The sequence below is a fragment of the Xiphophorus maculatus genome, chromosome 6 (genome assembly GCF_002775205.1).
Source record: "Xiphophorus maculatus strain JP 163 A chromosome 6, X_maculatus-5.0-male, whole genome shotgun sequence".
NCBI lineage: Eukaryota > Metazoa > Chordata > Actinopteri > Cyprinodontiformes > Poeciliidae > Xiphophorus > Xiphophorus maculatus.
In genome coordinates this window covers 4,376,041-4,402,330 of record NC_036448.1, presented here as the reverse complement: position 1 = coordinate 4,402,330, position 26,290 = coordinate 4,376,041, and the positions used below count along the sequence as shown (strand labels likewise).

At 41.8% G+C, this 26,290-nt stretch overlaps 1 protein-coding gene across 1 annotated transcript; it reads right to left on the bottom strand.

Annotated features, from left to right (window-relative positions):
• On the bottom strand, nt 1-26,290 carry LOC102223594 (carboxyl-terminal PDZ ligand of neuronal nitric oxide synthase protein-like). Its single transcript, XM_023334934.1, has 10 exons — nt 25,854-26,290; nt 23,108-23,179; nt 18,394-18,486; nt 17,357-17,415; nt 17,165-17,273; nt 10,294-10,423; nt 9,816-9,943; nt 2,131-2,292; nt 1,750-1,918; nt 1-693 (listed from the first exon to the last, which is right to left on the bottom strand). Exons 1-10 carry the CDS (start codon nt 25,956-25,958, stop codon nt 167-169), a joined length of 1,554 nt encoding a protein of 517 aa, XP_023190702.1. The 5' UTR covers nt 25,959-26,290; the 3' UTR covers nt 1-166.

Here is a 26,290-nt window from a genome sequence, read left to right as displayed (position 1 = left end):
TCTTTTTAACAAACGTTATGGCCCCAATTTAGCTCCATAGACGAATTCTGTTTTTGTTTTTTTTCACAACTCATAAGTTTTGTGTGACACCTCAGTAGGTTTCTGCACCAGTTTCTTCGAAGCGGTGCATAAGTTTCTCTCGCCTCGCCCAGACGTCGTCGCACCGCTAAACGGCCATCTCGTCCCCCAGGCAGTCCGGCAGACTCTCTGAATTCAGCACGCTGAAGAGCCGTGCGGCGCCGTCCGCCCCCGCCCCCTCTCCCTGCCCCCAGCTGTCGCGGTCGTCGCTTTCGTCCGTGTTCGACTCGTACTCCGACCCGATGCCGGACTCTCTGAAGCGCAGCAGCTCCAGGGCCCCCAGCACCTGCTCCCCCAGGAGCGAGCTCTCGTCGCTGGGCGTCTCTCCAGCGTCCCGGCCCCCGGCCAGGCTGTCCGACACCAGGGAGGAGAAGCGGAAGCACTCGAGTCGGACCCCGCTGCCGCTCGGCCCCAGGGGGACGGAGTCGGAGTCGGCGCCGGTGGCACCCGGGGAACAGGGCCCGGAGAGGGCTGAGAACCAGGCGCCGTCAGCGATCTGGAGCTGGGAAGGAGCTGCTAACGGGCCCGCGGATGAGGAACGAGTCATGGATGCACCGGGAGCATCGGGGGGCTTGGCACGGAACGTGATCTCCAGAAGACTGTCCTGGGAACCCACTGACATGATATGAAGGAGAGAAGAAGAGTTAAACTGATGCTCTCATCTGTACAAATTTGGGTCATTGTGTTTACAGTTTCCATTACAAATAGTCGCAAAACTTTATTGATATTCCACTAATGTCGGAAAAACACAATCTCACAAATTGCTGTGTTTCCATTAAATAAGAAACACAATTGAGATCGCACATGAATACATTTGTTCTCGCAATAAGTCATTAAAAAAACCCATCATCCTCAACTACTTCCTGTCTTCTGCGTCTTCTTCATGGTTTGCACCAGTGGTAACATCCAGTTCCTGTGACTCGTTTGGTGCGAAATGTTTTTCCATGGCAATGTTCTTGATACAGCTAAATAGAGAAAGAAGAAGAAAAAAACTCTCATCTTAGAGGGCAAAAATTTTTATCAAAAAATGAGAGTCGTTTCAAAATTGGTGCGTTTCCATTAAGCTAATTTACTTTAGAAATGTCAAACGCAGCTGCTGTTGCGAATGAAAATGATAGAAAATAATTGAGAAACACTGCTGGTGTGTGTTTGTTTCATGTGAATGATCTCAGTGGCATACACAGAGGGTAATGTGACAACATTTTAAAAAGTCCAAGTTATGAATGCTTCTGCGAGGCACCGAGTGGTGGGAAGCGAAGAAGAGGTGGAACTTTAGGATTCGCATAAAAAGACAGAAAACAAGACCAAAAAATCTTCTGTGCAGAGAAGGAGAAGCTGCACAGAGTGGGATGATGTCAGCGCTGACAGGGCTTCACAAGTAATTACTTCATGCTAGCTTATCGCCACTAGCTGGATGCAGGGAAAAGAGGGGGTGGGGGGAGAACAGAGATCCTCACTGCATTCTCTGACAGGCCTGTCATGGGATAATTAATTGCGTGCCAGCGGTGGATGATAAAAAGGAGCTATAACCGGAAGATAGGGCGAGAAAACCAAACCAAAAAAAGGGAAAGGAGGGGAAGGAGGGGAAAGAGAGGTTTGAAGTTTTTGCGGAGGAGAAAATAGAAAAATCTAACAAAATAAACAAGGAAGCGAAGCTGTTTGTTCACTCACTAGATGTCAAGTGTCCAGCCGATTTGAGCTCCAGCTCCTGGATCTGCTTGACCAGCAGGGAGATGTGCTGCAGCAGGTCGGTGTTCTGCTGCAGCAGTCTCTGGACTCGGGCCTGGGCCTCGGTGCGCGCGCACATCTCCACCGACAGCTGCTCCTGCAGAACGTGGACCTGCAAAGCACAAGTCGGTGAAAACAAACGGATTTTTTTCCCTTCGTGGCTTTTTGCTTTGGAAGCAAACAGCACAAGAATGGAGTTTCCGTTCGAGGCGTTCGTTTTTTTCCCCAGCCTTACCCGAGTATGATTTATTCTCAAACGCAATTGGAACATTTAAAAAAAAAAAAAAAAAAAAAAAAACAGCAACAAAAAAACCAGGAAGTGACCTGTGCGGAAGCTGCCAGCGACTGCTGCTCTTGCTGCTGGAGCTGCTTCTGGAGCAGCCGGACCTGGTGCTCCGCGGAACAGGAGGCCTCGGCCGCAGGCTGGGCCAGGGAGGAGGCCTCAATGACGGGGGAGCTCAGCAGGAGAGGAGAGTCCTCACACACCTGAACACACGGAGCAGAACCAGATCAGCGCTAAATGTCACTGAGCCGTCTGATGCCTCACTGCTTCAGATTCATTTACTCACTCAAAGTAGTCACTTTGCTCATGTAGTATAATTTATTTGTTGATTCTTCAGCACAGTATATCAAACAGGCATTATGAATACCGTAAGTTGGTTTAAATGACTGATTTCTGATCATTTTTGAGTCGGTATATTTTATTAAACTGAGATTAGGGGTAAGATTAAATAAGACTTCACTTCCTCCTACTCCTTTTTAAACAGAACACTAGCTAATTGTTCTTGTTCTCTTGTCATACTGATCACTTGTTTTCTTGTTTTTCAAAACCGGTTTGAAGAATATAAATAATTAAATAAACAAACAAATTAAATGGATTGAAAGCACCTGGTTTAGACATATTATATTTGAAGAATTCAACAAATATATATGCTGAACACTATAAAACCTTTCACCTCCCGACATGTTAAAGGGACGGTACTATGCGTTTTCCAGCCACGTAGTTCCAATCAAGTTACTATGTTGCCTTTCAGTTGTTAAAAAAATGCTATATATCATATGTGCTTAAAAGAAACTTTGTAATGTAATGCCTTGAAATTGCGCTTCTGTCTCTTTAAGAAGCTCCTGCTCTTTCTGAAACTCCGCCTTTAAATTAAGTCATTATTTTATTTGGTGTCACAAAACTCAACAGTTTTATTTATTGTCACACTACGTGTCCTCCCTGTGCATAAGTGGATTTTCTCTGGGTACTCCGGCTTCCTCCCACGGTCCAAAAATGTCACTAAGGTAACGAGGGGTCAACAGCAGGACGGTACGCGCTCTCTGAACTTTGAATAAATAATGGGAAAAACAAACCAAACTCTTGCTGTGTCAATAACAACAGCATTGCATTCACGCTTAATGCATTTTATTTTTTATGTTTTAAATCCCTTTGCTTCATGTATATCACTCTGTTTATGTTGTTAATATTATTGTTAATTATTGAACTCTTTTATTACCATTCCACTTCCTTAGAGATGCTGTTTATAAAAGGGCTGCAAATTAGCCCATGCTATAATCACCATGATGCAGACATGGGACTGCTGCTTTATTCAGTTTGGTTATTGTCCCTGTCAAATAAGCTAAAAAAAATTAGTGTAAAGAGACGCGACCCCCCCCCCGGACTTCATCCATCCAGATTCAGATGTCTTCAGTTTGCAGGTCTGGGCACCGATCGAACCGCCAGCGGCGCTCAGAGACATAAATCTGAGTGATGGTGCTCCTGATGATGCAAAAGCTATTAAGATGATTTCCTGACTGGCTGAATTTCATTAGCACGCTGCATGCTAATGAAGCCAAGCTGCGGCAGAGAACAAAAAGCACAGAACTCCTCGAGGAATGTTGCGGGGAAGACGGCTCCCTGTGAGGCCCAAACGAAGGAGGGGAGAAGAGACGGAGAGCAGTTTGATCCATCATCACGTTGGATTAACGACTGGAAGAGCCGCGAGGTTTAAGAGCTATCATCTGAAGGGTCAACTTACAGAAATAAATAAAATAATAATACAAAAAAGCATCCTGATGGGACATGACGTCCGACTGCAACTGCTTAGCGTTCATGTAAAAGATGAATCACTGCTTTGATTTACAAGTCAGGCAACGGATTAAAATTCCCTCTGTAGTTTCCACTAAAGAGATTTAATAAAGAAAAGGCAACGTCGACACAGGAAGGGAAAATAAACAAACGCACAAAAAGACGGGAATCGGAGAGCAGGTTGTCAAAGCTGGCCGGTTGCTAAGAGAATGACTAACATGAGACTGTCCTGTTTGGTCTGCTTTGTTCGAACTAACCCACGTCTGTTCACGTTTCTAAACTCCCATTTACACACACACCCACTAATACAGCAGCTCTCAAACATCTTCCCATTATTCCTCTATATCTGATGGTTGCTAGGTATGCAACCATCAGCAGTCTGACGCTACACCTTCGTTTCAGTCTCATCACGTCTGCTGCGTACTTGTTTTTCTCCCGCCTCAACCTTTTCACTAATAATACTGTAAAATCAAAAGCGTTCAGATAACCCAGTGTGCTTCGTAGCTAGCGGAGAGCTTACTGTTCTGCTGAAGCCTAGCATGCTTCATTGTTAGCTGACTGAAAAGAAAAAACATTTATTATATAGTCCGATGACTGTAAAGCACACTGGGTTAGCTAAATACTTTTGATTTTGCAGTATTATTAGTCAAAATGTTGAGGTGGCAGAAAGACCCCCAAAAGCACAGCACGTATGGCAGGTCTTAAACGAAGGCGTAGCCGTAGCGCCGCATACCTAACAACGATCATTTATGGAGTAATAATGGGAAGATGTTTGAGAGCTGGTGTGTGAGAATAAAAATATGTACAGAAGTGGTTTAAAAGCTGCGAATCTGATCGTTTGATCTCCTCAGGGAGGATGACGTAAAGAAGCGCTGTGCTGCCAGGGCCGTAGGGGCCGTGGCCCTCCCTAATGTAAGGCTTTATAATCTCACATTTGAAATGTCTACGTTGTCCAAATATTTTTGAAAAGGGAGAAACAAAGCTGAGTTGGATGAATATTGAAGAAGAATTAGTGAACCCTTTCTGATCAATAGATGTCCTTTCCCATGGTGAAACGGATAATAGATAATCACTTCCCACAAATCCAGTATTAGCACATTCTAAATTAGTATGGAAGGAGATGCATAAAATATGTAAGATGTCACATTTAAAACAGTTGTGCTCTTCATTGTGGTTTAATCCATCCATCTATACTGGAAGAAAAACTGTTTACTGGGAACAATGGCTTGTGAAAGGAATACGTATTGTGGACGATTTGTATACAGACGAGGTTTTTATGTCTTTTTCAGATGTCATGCTGACATATAATATAAAAAAAAGATAGTTTCTGGAAATGTCTACAAATTAGAGACTGTATTGTTAAAGATAATTTCATATATTAAGGAAAAATCCAATACAGGAATTTATGGGCTCAAGGCTTTTATAAATTATTTAATACCCTGCAAAAGGATGTATGTAAAAGTCTGGGGATTGTCTGGCAGAGGGACCTTGGCTGCATTTTTAGTGATGAAGGATGGTTGAAAGTACTTTCAAATAATGGGAAATATATTAAAGAATCGAGAGGGCGGGCGTGCCATGGTGGCGTAAGGGGTTAGCGCGACCCGTATTTGGAGGCCTTGAGTCCTCGACGCGGCCGTCGCGGGTTCGACTCCCGGACCCGACGACATTTGCCGCATGTCTTCCCCCCTCTCCTTCCCCGTTTCCTGTCAGCCAACTATCATATAAGGGACACTAGAGCCCACAAAAAAACCCCTGGAGGGGTAAAACCCCCCCAAAAAAGCAAAAAAAAAAAGAATCGAGAGGGAAATTTACGCACTATAAGATCGTACATAGATTTTATTTCACCCCAATAGGTTATTGGCAAGCAGGATGGGCCTGCTTGCCAATAACCTATGCTGGAAATGCAACACGGAATCAGGAACTTTTAAACATGCGATATGGGAATGTAAATGCATCTCCCCATTCTGGAAAGCAGTATTACAACACACTGGAAAGTGGACAGGTGTGGGGATACCCATGTTACCAAGACTCTGCTTATTGGGGGATCAAACAGTGACGTCTAATATGTCAAAACACCAAAACACCGTGGTGCAGGTGGGGACGGTCACGGCTGCCAGAATAATCCTCAGACTATGGAAATTTTAAACTGTTCCGAATGTTAAAAGCTGGTTGGAGTCGATGTTGGAAATAGTGTCATATGAACAAATGCTGGCCAAGCTAAATAACGACGTAGAAAACTTTAAGAAATCCTGGAACTATTTCCTCCCCTGCAATACTGGGACAAGTAAACTCCTTTGATGAACTGCTGTTTTGGAAAATACTGACGAGTGACTACTTCTGTTTACTGTGGTTGTTTCTGCTGACATCAAGGATATTTGCATATGCCAATTTTTTGTGAAACTTTTATTGAGTTGATATGTGCTGACCTGGTTGTTTTGTTTTGCTTTGTTTTATTGGTGGTTTTTGTTTTGTGAGGGCTTGGGGAGGGCTGGAAGGGGCTATATACATATATGTTCTGAAATAATAAAAACTTTAATAACAAAAAAAATTTATCAAATGTACAGAAGTGGTTTAAAAGCTGAGAATCTGATTGTTTGAGCTCCTCAGGGAGGACGATGTAAAGAAACGCTGTGCTGCCTTCATCTTCATGCAATAAAAACATAAAATCCGCTGATTAATGTTAAGCTAACATCTCGTCTGATGGTCCAGAGCCTGAGCATGATAGTGTTTGTTGAACTCCTTTAAAAGTATTTGCATAATGTGTATTTACTTTTGATGAGAAATGGACTCGTGATTGTCTTGCTTGAATTTGGGATATGTATGCTTGGTTTGAAATATTGCAACTGGCTGAGCTCATGTTCAGATTTGAAGATACCACAACTTTAAAGTCACCGCCACTTATTGCTGTGGAGAATCGATCCCAGTACTTCCCAGGGAAATAAATACCTGTCCTGTCTAGCTTGTTTATATCGGAACTAGATTATCTGACTATTTATTGTCCTTTCATCCTTCATCCCCAGAAGAATAGAAAACCTTGTTTTCTATTCAACACCCAAGGCAAAACCAGGCTGCTGTTATTGTGTGACAATCACAAAACAACAGATCTTGCTGTTAGCCTCTAATAAAAGCTAAAGACTGAGAAGTGAATTTGCCAGTGGAGCCGTGGGTTATGAGGCTCATATATGAGGAACAAATTACGACACCAGCGGCTCATTAACCGCACAGCGGGCAGCTCCGTTACTCGGAGTTTGGCCGGTTAAATAACACTCCTGGTGAAACTGTGGCTAAATCAATGCAGCGGCTGTCTGACGGTAAATGAAGATAAAGAACATTAAGTATGTTCTAATGAGGCTGATATTGTTGATTGCCTTTACCTTTTAGAAAGACAGATGCATTTTGTGAAAGTCAAATATCTAATCAGAACTCTTAAACTTTATTCTTAGATGCGCTTTCAAGAATTTGAAAAAGGATATATTATGTAAAGTAACCTTTTATTTAAACTGACTCTCTTACCTTAGTAACTGATATCATTTGAAAACTGCTTTTCGCATGTTAATCTTATCGTTGTGTGGTGTTAAAATTTGGTCGATGATCTGAAACTTTCAAGTGTGACGAAAGAACAAAACCAGAAGAAATTCTTTCACAGCGCAAACTTTAAAGAGGCAAAATTATTATTATTTTTCCATGCACATTGTCATCTCATAGCACAAACAGGTAAGAATGTTAACTTGTGTCGTTAAAAAATATGGTATATATATAATATAAATATAATATACAAATATGACTTAAAAGAAATCTTGCTTTATAATTTAACGCCTCGAAATTGGTTCTCTGTCTCTTTCTAGAACTCCACCTTCAGGAGGTCATCACAACCGCAATCCTCTATTAACCCTTTAACAATGTTATTACCAGCGTTTCACTGAGAAGTAGCTCCTATAAAGAGCTCAGCAGATGAGCAGCTCCACCAGGTATTTGCTAATTGCTGCTGGCTAGTCTGAAGGAGCCGAGTGGGGGAGGATACTTGAGGCAGAAACTTTGAAACTGCGACTCTGAGGAGGAGCTTCTTCTCGAAGGCGGAGCTCTGACCATCCAGGCGTTTTGCACAACTGAATGGTTGCCATGGGAGATTCAATGATTTCTTAAACATGCATTTTAAAAAAAAAAGATCTAAGCAATTGTCAAGCCTCAGTTATGCTACAGAGAAAGTGTAGGAAAAGCAGGTGAAAAGAATATGAATAAAGTCTCAAATCTAAGATCAACATGGTGGGATCTGGCAGAAAGCTGACCTTCAAACGATAGTTTATCACCACATGAACCCATCTACCCAGAAAAACAAACAAACAAACAAACAAAATAATAAACATAGAAGAAATAAAGTTCACTTCCTTGTTGTAAACTGTAAAAGCATTTCTACTTAAACCCTTTCACTCGCTGCCAGGGCAGCACCGGTTTTCTCCCACTATAGCGATAAAGCGGCCGGCGCCTCGGAGACCCGCCGAGCGGCAGTCAAAAATCGGGGAACAGGCAGCGGCTTGTCCTCAGCGGGAGCACGCAGTGGTCTCATCAATAAACCACGTCATCCCATCAATATTGAAGAGACCTAGTGGAGCGTTCCTCCACAAACAAGAATCAAAAGTCTGCTCGCTCGACGCGCCGTGAATCCCTCGGAGCTGTTTACCAGCTTCATAGACGCTTTACGAGGCGAAACCTTCAGCCTGCGTTCGTTTGATTCAGGGATTAGTAATGAGCGAAGTATTTGTACCTTTTTAGATCTTTCTAGTTTGTTTTTCTTGTAGTACTGGTAGAAATATGATCAAAGGAGCAAAAATACAGTTTGCTTAGTCAAACAAGTTTAAAAATGATTACTTTACTGACTGCTCTGAGTAATTTAGTTTATGTGCTGATCATTTTTGTGGGGGGGGGGATTTTTTGTTGTTGCTTTTTTGTGCATGTACAACAAGCAGTACGGAATTATAAAGTATTTTCATTATTCCACCTTTGTTCTTTGTCTGTCATGTATACAGTGGCATCTACAGTATATCTCATATATAAAAATGTGAATATGAAGTTTTTAATAATTTCATGGATTTTTCTGCACAAATGGACTGTTTTAGTTTTGATGTTTTTTAAAAGACAGCACTGCAGCTACACGGGGAGACACAATTTGCTAATCACATGAATTCTGAATTCTTCTCTGAATTTCATTTAGGGGTGTCAGAGTAAAGGAGAGTCATACAAATATTTGTATACTCTGTTAATATGCTTTTCCTTGGACCTTGCGGTTATAAGCTGCTTTATTTTGGACCGTGACATAAAATCATAGTCGAGTACTAGCAAAGTTGGGGGAAAATTGTATGTTTAAACCTTGTCGAATGAAACATCTGTCGAGGTTGGCAAAGAGCAATCCGATCTGTAGCCTCAAAACAACCCTGTAGTTCTTCTTCAGCTTCCCGCGACCGCTTTCTCACAGTCTTTTTCTTTACAGGTTATCTCTGAACAAGGACTTTAGATTCTGAGCCGAGAAAATGAAGGCTGGGGTAGCAGCAACAGAACCGGGGACTTAAAGAGGCTCAACAATCTGATAAAGAATGTTGGTTCTGTGAAGCCTATGAGATGATGGTGCAAAGAAGGATTCTACATAAAACCAAGAAAATTTGCGAACTGCGAACAAGCGAACTGTTATAGAACAAGAGTGTCTTCAGTCGGAGGCTTCTTCAAATTTACTGTAATACAGACTGCTACAGGAGATCTTTCCTGGAACAGCTGTCACCATTTATGATAACTCTGCGGAAAAACCTTGAATTCATATGAGTTACAACTTTAACGTCACTTCCCTTTGGGATAAATAAAGCTGATTTTAATGGGGTGCGAAAACATCCGGGCGCTGTGTGAGAAAACCCGAATTGATCAAGGCCGACGTGAGCGAGCCGCACCTCACCTTGGCATCGGCTCCCAGGGCCTCGTCCTTTTTGTTCTTCTCCGGGTCTGACGAGGAGACGCACTCGATGCTCTCCTCCGTGGTGCCTTCGAGGTCCGTCTCCTCTGACAGCAGGAGCCTCTTCTTCGCTGCGGAGAGAACGACATGCGTCAGGAGAGAGCTTCGCGTGGCGCTCGTGCCGCGTCTCGAGGCGGCGACAGCTGCCGCATCAGTGGGCGCCGAGCCGGCAGGAGTCCACACATGGTGGATCTTTGATCTATGGGCCTGGCTGACTCATATAAAACAATCGGCGTCTTTCATTTTGAAGGAAAAAAAAAAGAGGGAAAAAAACTGACAGCGCTGGAGGGTGATGACATATTTTTCCAGAATTGTCACAAATTAGTTTCTTCTTGAGCAAAAGCCTGACATTTGGGAGGAGAGCAAAGTGAAGGGAGGTGTTTTGTAGTTGCGAGCGGGTTGGTGTGTAGGTGAGAATAACCTGGTGCTGCCTCCAGCTCCTCCACCCTCCCCTCTTCGTCCTCCTGATCCTCGCTTTTCTGCTGCAGGGTCAGCTGGTGACACACATCGAATGCCTGACCCACGGTCCGCACGATCCTCATGGCCTGAGACTGAGTGGGAGGACACAGAGGAAGGGTGTGTGAGTAGTAAGGGCAGAGAGAGGCAGCGGGATGAAGAGCACATTATGAAGGAGACGTATAATTAGGCCACGCAGCAGGCGAGGAAATGGGCTGCCGGAGGAGACGGAGTGTGACCGTTTGTGCTCAGGTGATGGAGAAAAAAAATAGACAATGAAACTGGAAAGAAAGACGCAAATTGAGGAGAAAATTGCAACAGAAGGACAAACACTGAAGACAAGGTCTTTTCAAACATTATTTACCAAAGGCACTCCGACACGGGAGAAGAAATGTGTTATTATTGGAGACTCAGTGATCCATCCAAATTTACCCCATGAGTGGCTTCTAGTTCCTCAAGTCAAACGTTTTCTTTAACCAGACGTTTCCACACACAAATGTACAACCCCACTCAGGTGTTTTAAGAATCAAATGTTTTCAGGCTGCACTCTTCTGGGACATGGCTGCCCACTATATACAGTACATCTTCTTTTAACTTTTACTAGTGTAAAATACTGCGACAGACTGGCGACCTGTCCAGGATGACCCCGCCTCTCGCCCGGAACGTTAGCTGGAGATAGGCACCAGCACCTCCTGACGCCTCTAAGGGACAAGGATGTAAGAAAATGGATGGATGGATGGATGGATAGTGTAAAATATTATATATGCATATGTTGTTTGTTGCTATGGTTTCTCCTTTGTTTTCTCCCTTTCTGGAGGTTTCGAGGAAGATTTCCAAGTCCTTGTGTTCGGCCCTCCCCCACAACTCTCCCAGTCAGCTCCTTCAGACTAGCCAGTAAGCAATTAGCAAACACCTGATAAAACTGAGCATCTGCAGAGCTCATTGTAGGAGCTGCTTCTCAATTATAGTGCTGGTGAAGATGTTAAAGGATTAATAGAGGAGCTACGTTGTGATGACTTCCTGAAAGTGGAGTTTCAGACAGATCACGAGCCTTTGGTGAGACAGAGGACCAATTTCATGGCATAAAATTACAAAGTCACATTTCTTTGATGTCATATTTGATATATACAGCATTTTTATAAGAACAGAACTTAGCATAGTTATTTGATTGTGCGCTATGTGAATGGAAAATACATAATACTGCCCCTTTAAGGCCACTGTGTGTAACATATTTGATCCCAAAGAGTTAATATCCACATAAATACTGCTTCTCCTCTGATATAACTGTTTTCTAACCTGAGCATCAGTGCTGACTGGTTTGAGACACCAGGACTTCCACAGTCAATTTCAGTTGTTTTTTTCTCCCCCAAAAAGCTCCAAAATGTGCACCAGAGACAGGCTTCTAAATCGGGCAGAATGATAGGCTGTCCGCCACGTCCTTCCTCAGTCTCACTCAAGGTGATGTTTTCAATCTTGGGAGCTGGCAGGAGCCGTGTCAAAAATAAATTCATTGCTCCCGTGCCCCTGGAGGATCCTCGCGCCTGAAACCACTCAGTCGATATGTCAAGGTAGCTCGAGCCTGAAAGAGGTTTAATCAAACGCAACGGAAAACAAATTTCGGCAAAAAAAACCCCAGAAACGGTGCGAGGAAATTGATTAGGGTGCCGTGTCATTCACAGATCAGAGGGCTGAATTTTAGCTTCAGATGCGCAAAGTCGACAGAACAGAAGTCAAACACAAAAGGGCTGCGTTGATGATTTTGACATCTAAAAGCTTTGTGTGCCACGGCGCGCCGTGATGAAAACACATCAAATCTCCTCTAAATCAGCTGATCCATCTCCTCCTACTCAGCACACATGCTTGGTCTGTGGCACAAAGATAAGGCTTCACGGACCCGGGGAACGAGAGGAGAGAAGGCACCACTGACTGCATCCGCGACAATGGGGTGGGCGTTTCGCTTGGCGCTGGTGAAAATGTCTTGAAGTGCCGAGCAACAACGGCGGCCCCTTTTCTTTTTCCTCTTCCCACCAGAGCAATTAGCATTCAGCCTCACTAAGTCGCCGTCGGCGCCGTATCCATGGTGAAGGGATGGGAGTGAACCTCGCTGATGCTCCGTCTTTGGAGGAAAAACTGCCTCGGCTCGCACTCTTTCAGATATGTAGAAAACAACATGACTCTGCTTTGCTTTTTTGTTACGACGGGTTGAACGTTCCCGTACTCTGCCCCCCAAAAGTGCTCGTAACCTTTGAACTTTGACATATTTCACCATGTTACAGTTACAGAGCAAGAGCAAGTAGTTCAGAATTGCAAAGTGGGGAGGGAAATTATGCAGCTTTTTTGAAAAGGTGAAACGTGTTTTCTTTTCTTTTCTCTTTTTTTTGCCGCATCGAAACTGGTTTATTTTCACAAAACAGCAAACAGCACTTTTTTTCGCATTACATGAGTCACTTGATCAACAGGATGTCGTCACTGGCACAAACCACAAAGAAGACGACAAGAAGTGGTTTTTATCGCGTGAACAAACTTGCTCGTGTGATTTTAACTGAATTTCTTAATATAAACACCAAATTTTGACATTGTATTTCTCCGACATATTACATTGACCAAGTTTTGCTCACATTTGTAATGGAGACGCAGCTAGTGATTTGGGGAAAGCAGATTAAGCAAAAATACCAGGAAGAAAACATGCCAGGGCCAGCAAAAAAAAAAAATTTAATTGAATGATTTAGATGAAAGCGTGTTAACCTTTGAGACTTGCAGGAATTACATTTTCTGAATTAAAGCTGGTGGAGATAATCACTAAATCTTAATTGCAGGAAATGATGGTTGCAAATGAAGCCGTGGCGTAAATTCAAACTGGAAAACTCTCTAGCCTAATCTGCATCATCCAATCGGTGCGACACGTTCATCGCCATCGACCTATCAACGCCGGACCAAGCCACGTCACGGTCAATAACCAACCAAGCTCCCCCTGAAAAGGACCTCCATCCATGGCATCTTCCACTTTCCAGCTGCGCTCAACCCACCTCCGCCCCTTCTGCACCTCCATTATCCTGGATCTTCAGACACCCATCCTTCACCAACCTTCACCACTAGTGTACGGACCCCGGGGGATGACATTCCCTAATCAGCATCGGGGATGCTCATCTGAGCTTACTGCAATTCACAGCTCGATGTCTAGCCGGGGCCCCGAGCGCCAAAGGACTTTAATTCATGCATGTCGATAAACCCTTTTAATCGCTGTCTTTCTCCATCTGAGTCTCTCCAGATTGAAATGTATTGAGCTTTGACTGAACATACACCATCGGATAAATATATATATAAAAAAAAGGTGGAATGTTGTGGTTCCAACACATGGTTTTGTGCAAAAGCAAAGAAAACTTCAGATGAATAACCATCTGCAAAGATTCAGATGTTTACATGAAATCAACAACCAAACATCTGGTGGTTCAAATCTAAGCAACTCTCTACAGAACTGTCTAGAGAAAACGAGGCGCTGGCTGCTCAAGCACTCCGTATTACCCAACAAACCAGCTACATCGCTTCCCTTGAGGTAACTCAAGAACAGCAAATGAAGATGCTAACTGTCAGGTGCTAATTAATCAAAACAAGAGAAAATGGTTCACAAGAAACACAGCAAACCAATTAGACTTCAGTGAGCTGAAACACTAATGCAGCTTTATCAAGATGGGGTTTTTTTTATGTACAAGTGAGAAAGTGATAATGATGATGAACTATAATGATCACAAACATGTCATTGTGCATTTCTGCTGTAACCCCGTTTCCTTTCATGTAAAGACCGCTGGTGTATTGAAAGACATCTGCTACAAAGAGCTGAATGTGAGAAAATGAAAAGGGTTTTAGTGGAACTCTAATCTCTGTTATGGCTTTGAATGATGTGTGCTGCTATTGATGTGTTCCTCTTCTGAATAGTGCATGTTTACTGGGATCAAGGCTGTGGATGTCAGTGCTCGGGATGGGCTAAATAATCTTTTATTAAATTTTTTCCATATTTATGGACAATTAAATTGACCATTTTGGGAATGACATTTCAGTGCTGTAAGGTCAAATAATTAGGAATTATAAGTAGCATTAGCTAGATTAATTAGGACATGCTACATTGGCAATAACATAGATATTAGCCAGCGTTAGTCATTTCTAACATTTCCATTTTGGTCACATGAGTGAAACTGGGCTGATGTTATCTACCAATGATACTTTCATTCTGTTGCCATTTGTGAATGGGTTTCAGGATAGAGAGGGGACAGAGTTGGCTTTGTGTTATTTGTTTGGGCATTTGAAAGTGATGCAGCACAGGATTGCATGGGTTTTAACTAGAATAAGGAAGAAATGTCAACTGTGTGGTCATGTTTCATGGTGCCGAAAAGGCAGGAAGTTGTTCAGGGACCCCAAAAAGCAGAAGACACAAGACAAAAACAAAAGCCACAAACACCAAAAAGCAACACAATTCCATAGCTACAACAAAACTATGGAAGTTATGCTAGCAAGTTTATTATGACTTCTATCGTAGCATTATCTTCTTTTTTTTTTTTTTTACCATTTTGGGCCACTGTAATATAGTAAATATAATAAACCATTATATTAGAAATATTACTGACATTAGTCCAAATTTTTATATCAATGCATCTATAATATTAGTCAGAAAGTAAGCTGACTAATATTACTTTCAGCTTCAAGTATGAAAATAATATTCACACTTTCAACTTCAAGTATCCAGCAGGCTGAGGTGAGTACTACCTCACCTCAGCCTGTGTAACTTTACAATATGCAATGCTATATTAGGAATATAGCAGCTCTAAAACACATACAGAAAAGACAAGTAACTAGGGCCAGATTAAATTTTGCATTACGAGGAAAGTTTTCATTCTCACAAAAATGATAGGAACATCTGCGACGACCATAAACTATCAAGTCCAAAGAGCCGCCTCCGCTCTCCCCCAGTGTGGTCAGGAGTAGGCGGGCGCCGTGTGGTTGTTAGAAACAGCACAGCTGGTCACACAGGATCCAGCAGCCAGGGTGAAAATAAGCCACAGAAGCTGCCTGAGCCACTGGGACAAAACTCAAGTAAAGGAATGGAGGCAGCTTTATCAGGACGTGGCATCAGCAGCAACTTGAAAGGAGAAGTCAGCCGCATCAAGGAGACAGAAGCACCAGGGTGAATGGAATGCATAAAGTGGAGGACAAGTGGAGGAGGACAGAAAAAAAATCAATATGAGAAGAAAAAAAACTTATAGTGGCTCCAAGCAGCACTGCCTTCAGATAAAGACTGCAGTGGGAGCAGCTCGCCAGCCGAGTTGTCCTCTAAGCGTCTAACTTCGCTCTGAGAGAACATCTGGAGCCCGTTTGTGACAAAGTATCTGAGATCAAGTTAGCCTCATATTGTTACGTCGCGTTTGCCGAAACAATGGAAAAAGTCCAGCGTGAAATGAATAACCAATTATCCTGTCAAGATTTACTCTATTTCAATTTGTTAGTCTGTGATAATTGCTTGAGCTGCAACCTTGGTTGCCATAGGAACGGACATACGTGCAACAGAATGTCTGAGCATGCGGCATTTTTATATTGTTTCCATCAAGAGGGAGAGAGGCAGAGAGCCTCTTGGTGCTTCAAGGTAAATCTGCAAATGTTGTTTTTGTTTCACGTCTCAAATCTCCACAGATGGGAGAATGTTTAGATAAGTCAGTTTTAGGAAGCATTATGAAATATGAGGCAAATAGGAATCAAATATGAGGCGCTTTGCTAGTCTCTCACATTGTTGTGGAGGAATTCTGCACAGCATGATCATAAGCCCTCAGGTAAAATCTTCACTAAGGTCCTGCTTGGACCTGGTTTATGAACATTACGTGCCTTGAATGAATTCCTGCAATTTAAGGTTCATCTTGATGTACGTGCATTTTCAAAAGTTTGCAATTTAAGCAGACACTTTTATCTCCAAATCGTCTAGGAACATCACAAAACAAAAAGTGACATAAAATCATCACAGCTTGTCTCAAAAACTTCTAAAGTATCACTGAATCTGCGCTTCTGTTTGCATACGGTACAGTACAAGTTGATGCTAGGCGCTAACGACGAGTAAGAAGTGTTTTCTTTAAAAAAAAAAAAAGTAAATCAGAATTTTATTTAATTTTTTCAAAATTTGGTTAATGGAACCATTAGTAAATTTAGATTGGCATGAGTGTCCTCATTTGTACACATTTATTTAAAACAAAGATCAGCTCAGGTTGAACACTACAGGAAGCTAAAAGCAAGAAGCTAGCTACACTTACCTGTAGCTTCTCAAAGCTAAGTGGATCTTCATCTTTGGCAATACGAAAGTTGAAGTTGTTTCTTTTTAGCCACGTTAATCTACGTTGGATATTTCCCAGCATTTGTGGTGAGAAATTAATGCCGAGAACTGTAGAAAGCTGACTGAGGAGTTTGGACTGCCACATGTGCACTGTTCAAGTCAATGCAAGTTTAGTTGTGTAGCACATTTTAGCAACAGATGATGAAAACATACAAAAAGAGAAAGAAGTAAAAGAAGAAAGATGACATTTTCACATACACCATCAGAAACATTCATCGTATAACATTGGGATAAAGACGTTATTCGTCCAAGGCGACTCTAAATTTTGCCTTGATTTAAAGGGTCAGACTTGCTGAAGAGGGCTGGGACCCCCGACTTGAATTTATAATCTCTTCATTGAACTTAATTCCAGCCTCATGAAACGCATTATCCAACAGACCTCACCAGACTCAAGCTGATTCAGTAAGAGAGTCTCGTCGACACTAAGGTAGAATATTCAGAGTCTTCAGCTGCTGAGGGTTCCACTCACCTTCCTCTTAGACTTGAACACATTGCAGCGGAAAACGTTGCTCTGTCCGTCTCTGGCGATGTAACTGAATATCTTCAAGTCTTGAGCGTCGTGCGAGACGTAGAAGATCCTGAAGGCAACACAAGATATCAGGTCAGCGGGGCTTCGTTAGCATCCTTGACTCGGGCTGATTAGGGATCTTCCTCGTCACACCTGTAGATGGGGTCTTGTGTCACCAAAATGGAGCTTTCATCCCATGACCAGCCTTTTCTCTGTAGCAACAACAACAACAACAAAAAAACAGATCATTGACACAATACACAGGGTTTCCCACAGTGTGTTATAAGCCTGGCGGGCCACCTGGCTTTACTTGCCCCCCCACTAGGTTAGGCATCGTTTGTTTATTTTAAATGTTTTTTTTAAACACCAGTAACAGTAAACACAGATTAAGATAGGTTTATAGTTGAACTGGGCGCCATCCCGGTACCAACCTGTTGGCTTCACATGCTACTATTTCCAAATTCAGAGGTGCATGCTTGTGCACCTCTGAATTGTTGTAACTCTAAAGGAGCAGTGTCGACTTTTTTGAGGTTTACTTCATATTATAATGTTATTCCCTCATCAAAAACGAACCTGGAGTGTTGCCTTGATTGTTTCCTGCATGTTTGAGAAATCATTTAACCTCCCATGGCAACCATTCAGCTGTGCAAAACCCCTGGGTGGCCCTAGCGCCACATTCAAGTTGCAGCTCCTCCTCAGAGCTGCAGTTTCCAAGCTTCCAAACTCCACAGAGCAGTCCTCCCCTGACACTTGCCCATTCAGCTCCTTCAGACTAGCCAGCAGGAATTAGCACCCGGTGGAACTGCGCATCCGCTGAGCCCATTATAGGAGCTGCTTCTCAGTGCAACAGTGAAAAAATCTGGAGTTTTTAAAGGGGCAGAGGCCCAATTTCAAGGCATTAAATTACAAAGTCAAATTTCATTCAAGTTTGATATATAGCATTTTTAAAACAACTGAAGGTAACTGAGTTACCTTACTGTGGTATGAAAAGGCTCTTTGTATTTGGAAAATATGTAACACTGCCCCTTTAATATATTTTCAAGACAAAAACGCACTGGGCTGCTGGTGGACTGACCTAGTGGCCCCACCACGGGGCCTAGCGGGTTTTCTGGGGGAAATCCTGCATACAGTCAATAAAGAGTTGAAATCAGTTCATGGAAAACGGATGGACTCTCTTCCGCCGGTCTTACCTTCTTCTTTTTGCGTAGGATCACTTTGACACAGTCGGTGGACACGAGTATGTTGACCTTCTTTTTCTTTATGTTCTTCAGCTTGAATTCGTACTGTAACGGAAGGAAAACATTCGTTTTAACTTTGTGGGCTGGATATCACTGCTTCGATGAATCTCACTAGACAAACTAAATGAAAGCGAGAAGGGACCACCCTGCTGCGGGACTATTTTTATCTTCTCCATATGAGAGATAGAGTAAACATGGAGGAACTGTCAGTTTCTGTTTCTGGTAGACGCTTAAGGTTTTAAAGGCTGGCTCGCCAGAGGGAGCCAGACGTGTGTGGGACACTTTCATCCCTCTGCATGATTAATGCTGCATACTGAGCTTTCACTGCAGGCTCTGGCTCCAAATATCAATGCTTTTGGGTAAAATAAAAAAAATCCAATAAGATTAGTGGGGGGAAAAAAACAAAAAAAAAAACGCGTCAAGCTTCAAAAACTAAAAGTCCAACTTCAGATGATTAACTGATCAGAGGAAGTTCTATGAAATCAGAGGGCAAACAAATCCTCCTCGTCTCTGCATGAAAAACTCAGATATTCTCTGTTATTGCTGCTTTCATGTTAGTAAAAATAACAACTCCGAGTCGGGCCTTGGGAGGCTTTGCAAGCGTCATGTCATGTTGCAGCCACAAACCTAAGTGTATTTTCATATGACTATATCTCATAGACCAACACAATGTGGCATGTGTGTATATATATATATATATATATATATATATATATATATATATATATATATATATATATATATATATATATATATATATATACTTGTATTCAATACTTGTACAAATACATCGTAAGATTTTTAAGACATGGCTCCACCAGCTCTGCACATTTACAAACTCAGCTCAGTCCTAGTCAGATTGAATGACATCAATACTCTTGGATTTAAATATAATTATATCATTTTTTTTTAAAAAAAAAACAGGGTTTGAATTCACTATTTTTTTCAGATTCATTTCTGTAAAACATAAAAACGACAGAAATCCTTTCCGCTTCACAATATGTGACTTTGTGTTGCACTGTCACACAACATTTGAATAAAATCCTCTGAACTTTAAGGTGGTGGCATCGCAACATGTGTACATTCAAATTAGGAGACCGAAGCTCATAACAGTAAAATCATAACACCTAAAACGATCACAAATAATGAAAAAGTTCAAAAAGGCTCAACCTTGGCAAAGAGACGCAGCTGAAAGAAGCTTGTCCTGACTACTGGGTCAAATTGATTTTAAAATCTTTATCAAATATTACCCCTAAATGTTCTTTACAATTAAAAGTGAAAGCACTTTTAATCTGTAGTTACGTTGCCACCAAATAAAATACATTCAATGTTTTGGTTGAAAACAAAAACTTCTGGCCCAACCAGTGTTGGACAGCAAGTAATGCAATCCAGTAAAAACGGAGAGCATTACTGCAACCAGGCTTCTGGGACGAGTAGATCAGTAGGTCATCTGCATAGCAGAGGAAGGAGATCTAGGGCTGTGTGAAAGCAGATCTTGTAAAATGAAAACAAAAGAGGGACAAGCATGGAGCCTTGTGGAACACCATGTCAAAGAGGAGCACTAGAAGAGTCAACATCATAACGGAAACTTTTCTGTCACTCAGATAGGAGGAAAAAATGTGTTTCAGGAACCCCAGATTATTCATGGAACTTCTTAGAAAAAAACACTTCTTTTAGAAATGTGGACTGTCGACATTGACATTAGCGTTGTGGATTTCTGTGCTAACTGCAACATCTCTAGCATTGAGATGCTATTTTTGGTTTGAATAGCTTTGCTGATAGGCTAACTCCCTTTAGCACAACTTGAACTCAACAACTCCAAAGTACCATTAGATTGATTTCTATAGCTAGTATTAACTCCCATTGGGCTAAGAGCAGCGGCTTTGCTGTCCATCGCTTGCGGATGCGTGGAGAACCGGTACCAAGTTAACACAGCGTGTGAAACATGAAAACAAAAGAGGGCCAAGAATGGAGCCTTGTGGGACCTCACATCAAAGTGGAGCTCTAAAAGAGTCAAAATGGTAATCATAACGGAGACGGTTCTTCTTTTCAGAGAGAAGGTGAAAGATTTTAGTGATGAGATAGAGATACCGACATAGTGGTTCGATCGGGACAAAAGATCGGAATGATCCACTGTGCCAAAGGACACTGTGAGGTCCAACAGAACCAGCGCATGGTTATTATGTGCTTTTAATAAAACATCATCATCGTAAAACAAGAAACAGTTTCTTGCAGCACCTTTGGCAGAATCTATCTCTGCCTTAGAGAAAAAAGGAAAACTCAAAGCGCTCCGTCTATGAGACTGCGACCCGTGTTCCTGACATGTGCTCTCGTCCAGTTAATCCATCATGTAGCTGTGTGGGAGTTTCAACACGCTTCCTGGGCTTTATATATTCAGGTGAAGGACACGGATCTCTTAATGTGTGTGTGTGTGTGTGTCTGTGGACGTGTCTGTTATCTCCCATAAACTGGGCCAAGAGGACCATCCATCTTGCAACACAGTGCTGTCAGGGGGAGATGAAGTGGAACACAGGGAGTGTTTGCGTTTTCACGCACATCAGCCTGAGACCAACTCACACGGTTCCTCCTGCCACAGGTTGAGGCAGCTTACCCCGAGTCTCGTGTATAAACCCCCGGCGAGGGTTCTAAGGACGCCTCATGTTTTGAGTAGTCAGTATAATAACAGTTTAACAGAATCACAGCCAATAGATGCTTCTTCCACAGGCAAAATTTAAGTTATCTAAAGGTGGGACTCCTAAAAACCTTTTGCAGTTGAGTTAATTGCAGTGTCTGTAATTAATCGCAATGAACACTCCCTCCAGGAAATTGTGATGATTTTTTTTTTTGTGACTGTTGCTGCCAAAAATGACTGATTTTAAGGCACTCCTTTTAAAAAGCTGTGGTCAAAGTTGCAAATTTTTAAGGTTTGTTTTTTGCAGTAGAATGGGTTTACACCAATATAAACACAGTCATGTCTGGAGGAGTTGTCAAAGTGCAAACTAAGAGTTCCATATTTTTCATTCAAGTTAACATGAACTGTACACACAGAAGCTGAGTTGCAGTGATTGGTCAGACAAGAAGGCGATACAGAAAAACGTTAAGATGATTGGTCGGACTGATTCAGTCGTCAAAAACTGCGCGACTAATTTTTGACGATTGGTGAAAATTGCAAGTCAGCGCAAAATTGGTGGCTGAATTTGCATTAGTAGCTGTGATCACAACATTTCAACTTTCTTGAGGGGATGAATTCATTGCATTTTAGACAAAAATTATATATCGACAAAATTAGCAACAGAGCTGAATTTGAAACATAATCAATTACGAATGTAATGATGGCACTTGACTTAATGTCATGTTTTGATTGTTGATTCTATTTTTGCATCGCTTTGTGTTTTTGTGTTTGTTATGATGCAAAGGCGCTTTGACATGCCTTCTGCTGAAATGTGCTTTGCAAATAAAATTTGATTGATTGATTGACTGAATAAACACACGAGCTCAGCATATTTATTGTTGATGATCTGTTATTTAAGTTATTCAACCATGAGACTGGTACAAAGTATTATTCTACTGATTCACATTTTTAGCATTGAGGACGTTACTATGATTTTACTACTGGTAGAAAAGACAAAGAAGGCGACAGGAAGCAGTAAGAGGATCATGGCGCGCCACATTTTTTAATGACTTATGTGAACAAACTTATTCACATGTGATTTTAACACATACATGATTTGTATTTCTAATGAAATTGAAATACTGCGGTTACAATATTGTGGTTTTTTTTTTCGGCATTAGAAAACTATCAACTAAGTGCATTTGTAATAGAAATGCAGTTATTATGTCTTCCTTTTTTTTCTCCGTCAGCCACATTTGATTAATTGTGTCACAGCATCGAGAAACATTTTTCTTTTGTTTGCCTTTTGATAAAAAAAGGCACAAAATCCAAGTATTTAATTAAACTTTGTTCATTTCCAACACAGATGGAAAAATCCATGTTGAGCCAAAAAGCTCTTCAGTATTTGGATTGTGCTGAGCAATGTGTAGCTTCCTTTATTATTATTTGAGCGACCGCACTCAAATCTTCAGCACGGTGTTAATAATGTCTCCTAAAAAGTGTACGCCGTTGCTACAGTAAATCTTCGCGAGGAGACTAAAATGGCCATTACGAGGAGCTGATGGCGAGGGATCAGGATTAAGTTTTTCCCCGGGTGTCAGTGGGGACGAGGCTGACCTCAGGCTGACACAGCAACTCTGTTGTTAGATTAGATCTAACAGCTGACAAGCAAAGCAGCCAAATCCTCTGCACTCTGTGCTGCTGTGTGCCACTGCAGTGCTTCGTGTTTGGGCGGCCTCGTCTTGAGCAGGAGAATGTTCAGAGGAAATTTCTTCTTTTCCCCCCTCCTTCTTTCGTTCCCCGTATTTCATAGCAGGATTGAAACTGCTAGTGACAAGGCGCCGAACCTGACCGGTGTGTGCCATGCGCCGACAGGAGGAGGAGGGGCGATCTGAGGGTGAAGACGACGTGGCGCGGTCGCTTCCAAAGACAGACAGGATGGAGATGCGTTCGGTGCGACAGCATGAGTGACTGACAATTTGTTAAAGATTCAGAGGGGCTATTGTCGCCAGGTTTAAATATAGCGTCTGTTTCAATGAAGTCACATGTTCTTACTCTGATTCGCCTCATCGCGGCGACTATCTCCATCCGGCTGCCGGGGCGACCCACCTCCAAGCTGCCGATGTACTGCAAGACAAGAGTTCAAAGGATTGCTTTGGGTTTCGGCAGGTTGTTTGAGTCGGTTAGGTTCATCTCACACTAGGCTTGAAACAATTAATTGGTTCGATCCAATATTGAAGTAAATGTCAACTAACCGAGTAATCGATTAGTTGTTAGCTGAAGAATACAGAGTCAAAAAAAATGTAATTTGTTGGAAAAACCCACAACAGATTCAGAGCAGTGACTATGTCAAAACTGTAAAAATAAAAAAAATAAATCTATATACATTTTGGATGTCAAAAACCTTTTTTTGTAAATATGTTTTATTCAAAACCTCCCAAGTGGCATTTCTTTAAAAATACATTCAACTGGTTCAAATTCACAAATGAATGCCATGATAATGCAGTTTAGGCAATAAAATGTTTATGTTTTAATTTAGAAAAGGATTTTATTTGTTTATTTGCATTTTTTTTTTACTAAAACAGTATTCAAAAGTTTTAGAAAAAATCGTTAAGTGCTCAGATGGAAAATCCATAGGATGTGGTAAAAAAAAAAAAAAAAATCCGATTAATCGATTAATTGTCAGAATAATCAATTAATCAATCACTAAAATAATAGGTACAGCCCTATTTCAAACTAATTTTCATGTAATAATCGTCCTTTCCCAGAAGGGAAGGGAAGACAGCCTGAATTTGTTGTCCAGGTCAAAAGTTTACATTCACTCATCAGCATCAGGAATAACAGTTTTGGTTTATTGTTTCAGCTTTCCTTTTTGGAGCTGGTATGATTGGATAGTAAAAGTCTTCAATGAAATTTCAAAGCAATTATTAGTTGCGCAAATTAGAGTTTAAAGCACACCACAATCTTTTTATACAACCTCGACTGTAAAGATACATTTACCATTTGGTTGAATGGTCTTTAGTAAGCTTATGCCTTTTACTGCCATCATGAAGCTTCTGGTGTAATTCTGGATATTTGAACAGAAGGATAGAAAGATTTCCTGACAGATTTGACTTTCAAACAGGCTACAAATTCAGAATTGCGTTGTGGTCTGGCCCCTTCCCAAAACATGACCCAATCCAAATCCAGCTCTGATTTATGATTGTGATTACTCCCGTTGGATTTACTCAGCCCTGCCAAAACATCATCCGCCCTGCTGTCGATTTGGCAAGAAGCTGAAGAATTTGGAGTTAATTATGCCATCCAATTTACGCAATTCAAACGACACAGACCCTCAGCATGATGCTGTCACCACCATGCTCAACAGTTGGTACAGTGTTTTGGGGGTTAAAGATTCGTACCTTCATTCCTCCAGCTCACAGTCTAATTAACGTTTACTCGTCTGATCACTAAACATTTCTCCAGAAGCCGTTTGGATTGTTCATTTGGGGAGCTGCAGAATTCAGTCACACCGTTGGATCAGTGGTGTCCAAACACAAAAGGTGAAACACACACAAAAAAACAAAAAACAATTTCAACAATTTTGGGGTCAACAATTGTTTTCAGGTTTGTTGGCCAAATTTTTAACCTTTTTTGACTTCAGGGGCCAAACAAAATTGTTTTTTTTTTTTTTGCAAGTATCAGAACATCATCCAAAATGAAAGATATGAGGACTGAGTTAATCGGCGCGCCCCTACAAGCTGCCATTAATTTTCTACAACGACCGTAAAGTTACTGAAAATACACAGACTGCTCTCAGAAGCCAGGTTTACAGTAAACCAATCCATTGAAATTCTTACAAGAACTCATATTTGTAACCCAGAATTATGCTAAAATCATGTCGACGGCAGCTCCAAGTGTGTGGCTTCCCCTGAACTTGACGAACTTAAGCAATTACCTAATTAGGCGCAGACTGATGTTCTCAGGCCTTTATTTCTGTTAATTATGATCATTATGATTTTCCGCTCGTATGGACCCCACCTGCCCCCCGAAGAAACCTCCAGCACTCCGTAGATTAGAGAAAAGGTTCATTAACTTCAGACCTCGGTCTGGTTATTAAATGTTGTGATATCGTTCCACTCTGGAGTCACGAGTCACTTATGCCGTTGAGGTTATGTAAACTTCTGGAACTGTAGGTGACACTGTTGGCTCATTTTAAATATGTCAAACTTAATATTGTCATCTTCCTAAAACATAATGGCCCAAGACATTTTTTGCCAACATGATTTTTTATTTTCTATTTATTTATTTAGCCTAAATCATCTTCTGGCAGAACATGAGGCGTTGATTTTTTTTGCCCCCTAAAAAATCCCTTTTGGCAACAACAACAAAAAAAGACTTATGCCATTATCTTAGGAAGGTGACAATAGTCTACGACATGCAATGAAATTTAAAGAGCTGCTTTAAACAAATTTCATTTTTATATGCATAAAAAAAGGGCAGCTGAAGCAGCAACATCGCCACGAAACAAGTAAAACTCACAAAAAAATGGGAGCAAAAACTCCAGAAAACAGAATGTGTTGCATTTAGTGTATCAGAAACAATAAATCTATCTTCAATCTTAAAGTGGATCAATATTATCCAGTTAGTGGAGAGATGATCAAACCTGGTTAAAATAAGGTCTGGATTGCAATAAACGTATCAACAAGAAAATAAAGTGATGGACACGAAGAAGTGACAACAGCCATATCTGTCAGATCATCCTCAGAGCTTAAATCCTTTAAAAAAAAAAACATCCCTCTCTGTTTCAGAGGGTCCCTACCTTTGCCTCGAAGCAGACCCCATGATTAAACACCTCCTCGTTGTGCATGGGGACCCTCAGATCGAGCGCGTCATCCACTAAATTGTACTTGGTCACTCCGGGCATGGCTCCGGATCTCGTTTTACGACCGCGCTAGAGAACCTGCAGATATGCGCATCTCCTCTCCTCTCCTCCCCGCCGAACACCGCCGCCGCCTCACACTCTCTCATCCGCGAGACGCGTCACTCCGGTGGTGGTGGAGGTGGAGGTGGAGGGGGACGGAGGGGGTCCACGCGCGGGTTGCGACCGATTGATTGGCTGCGGGAGCTCAATTAATGCCCTAATCGCCGGTTCGGTGAGTGCACTTATTGACCCGTTTTTTTTTTCTTTTTTCGTTTTTAGTCCGGTGTTGCTCTGACGCACGACAGAGACGCAGTGGTCTCCGCCGCTGCCCGCCG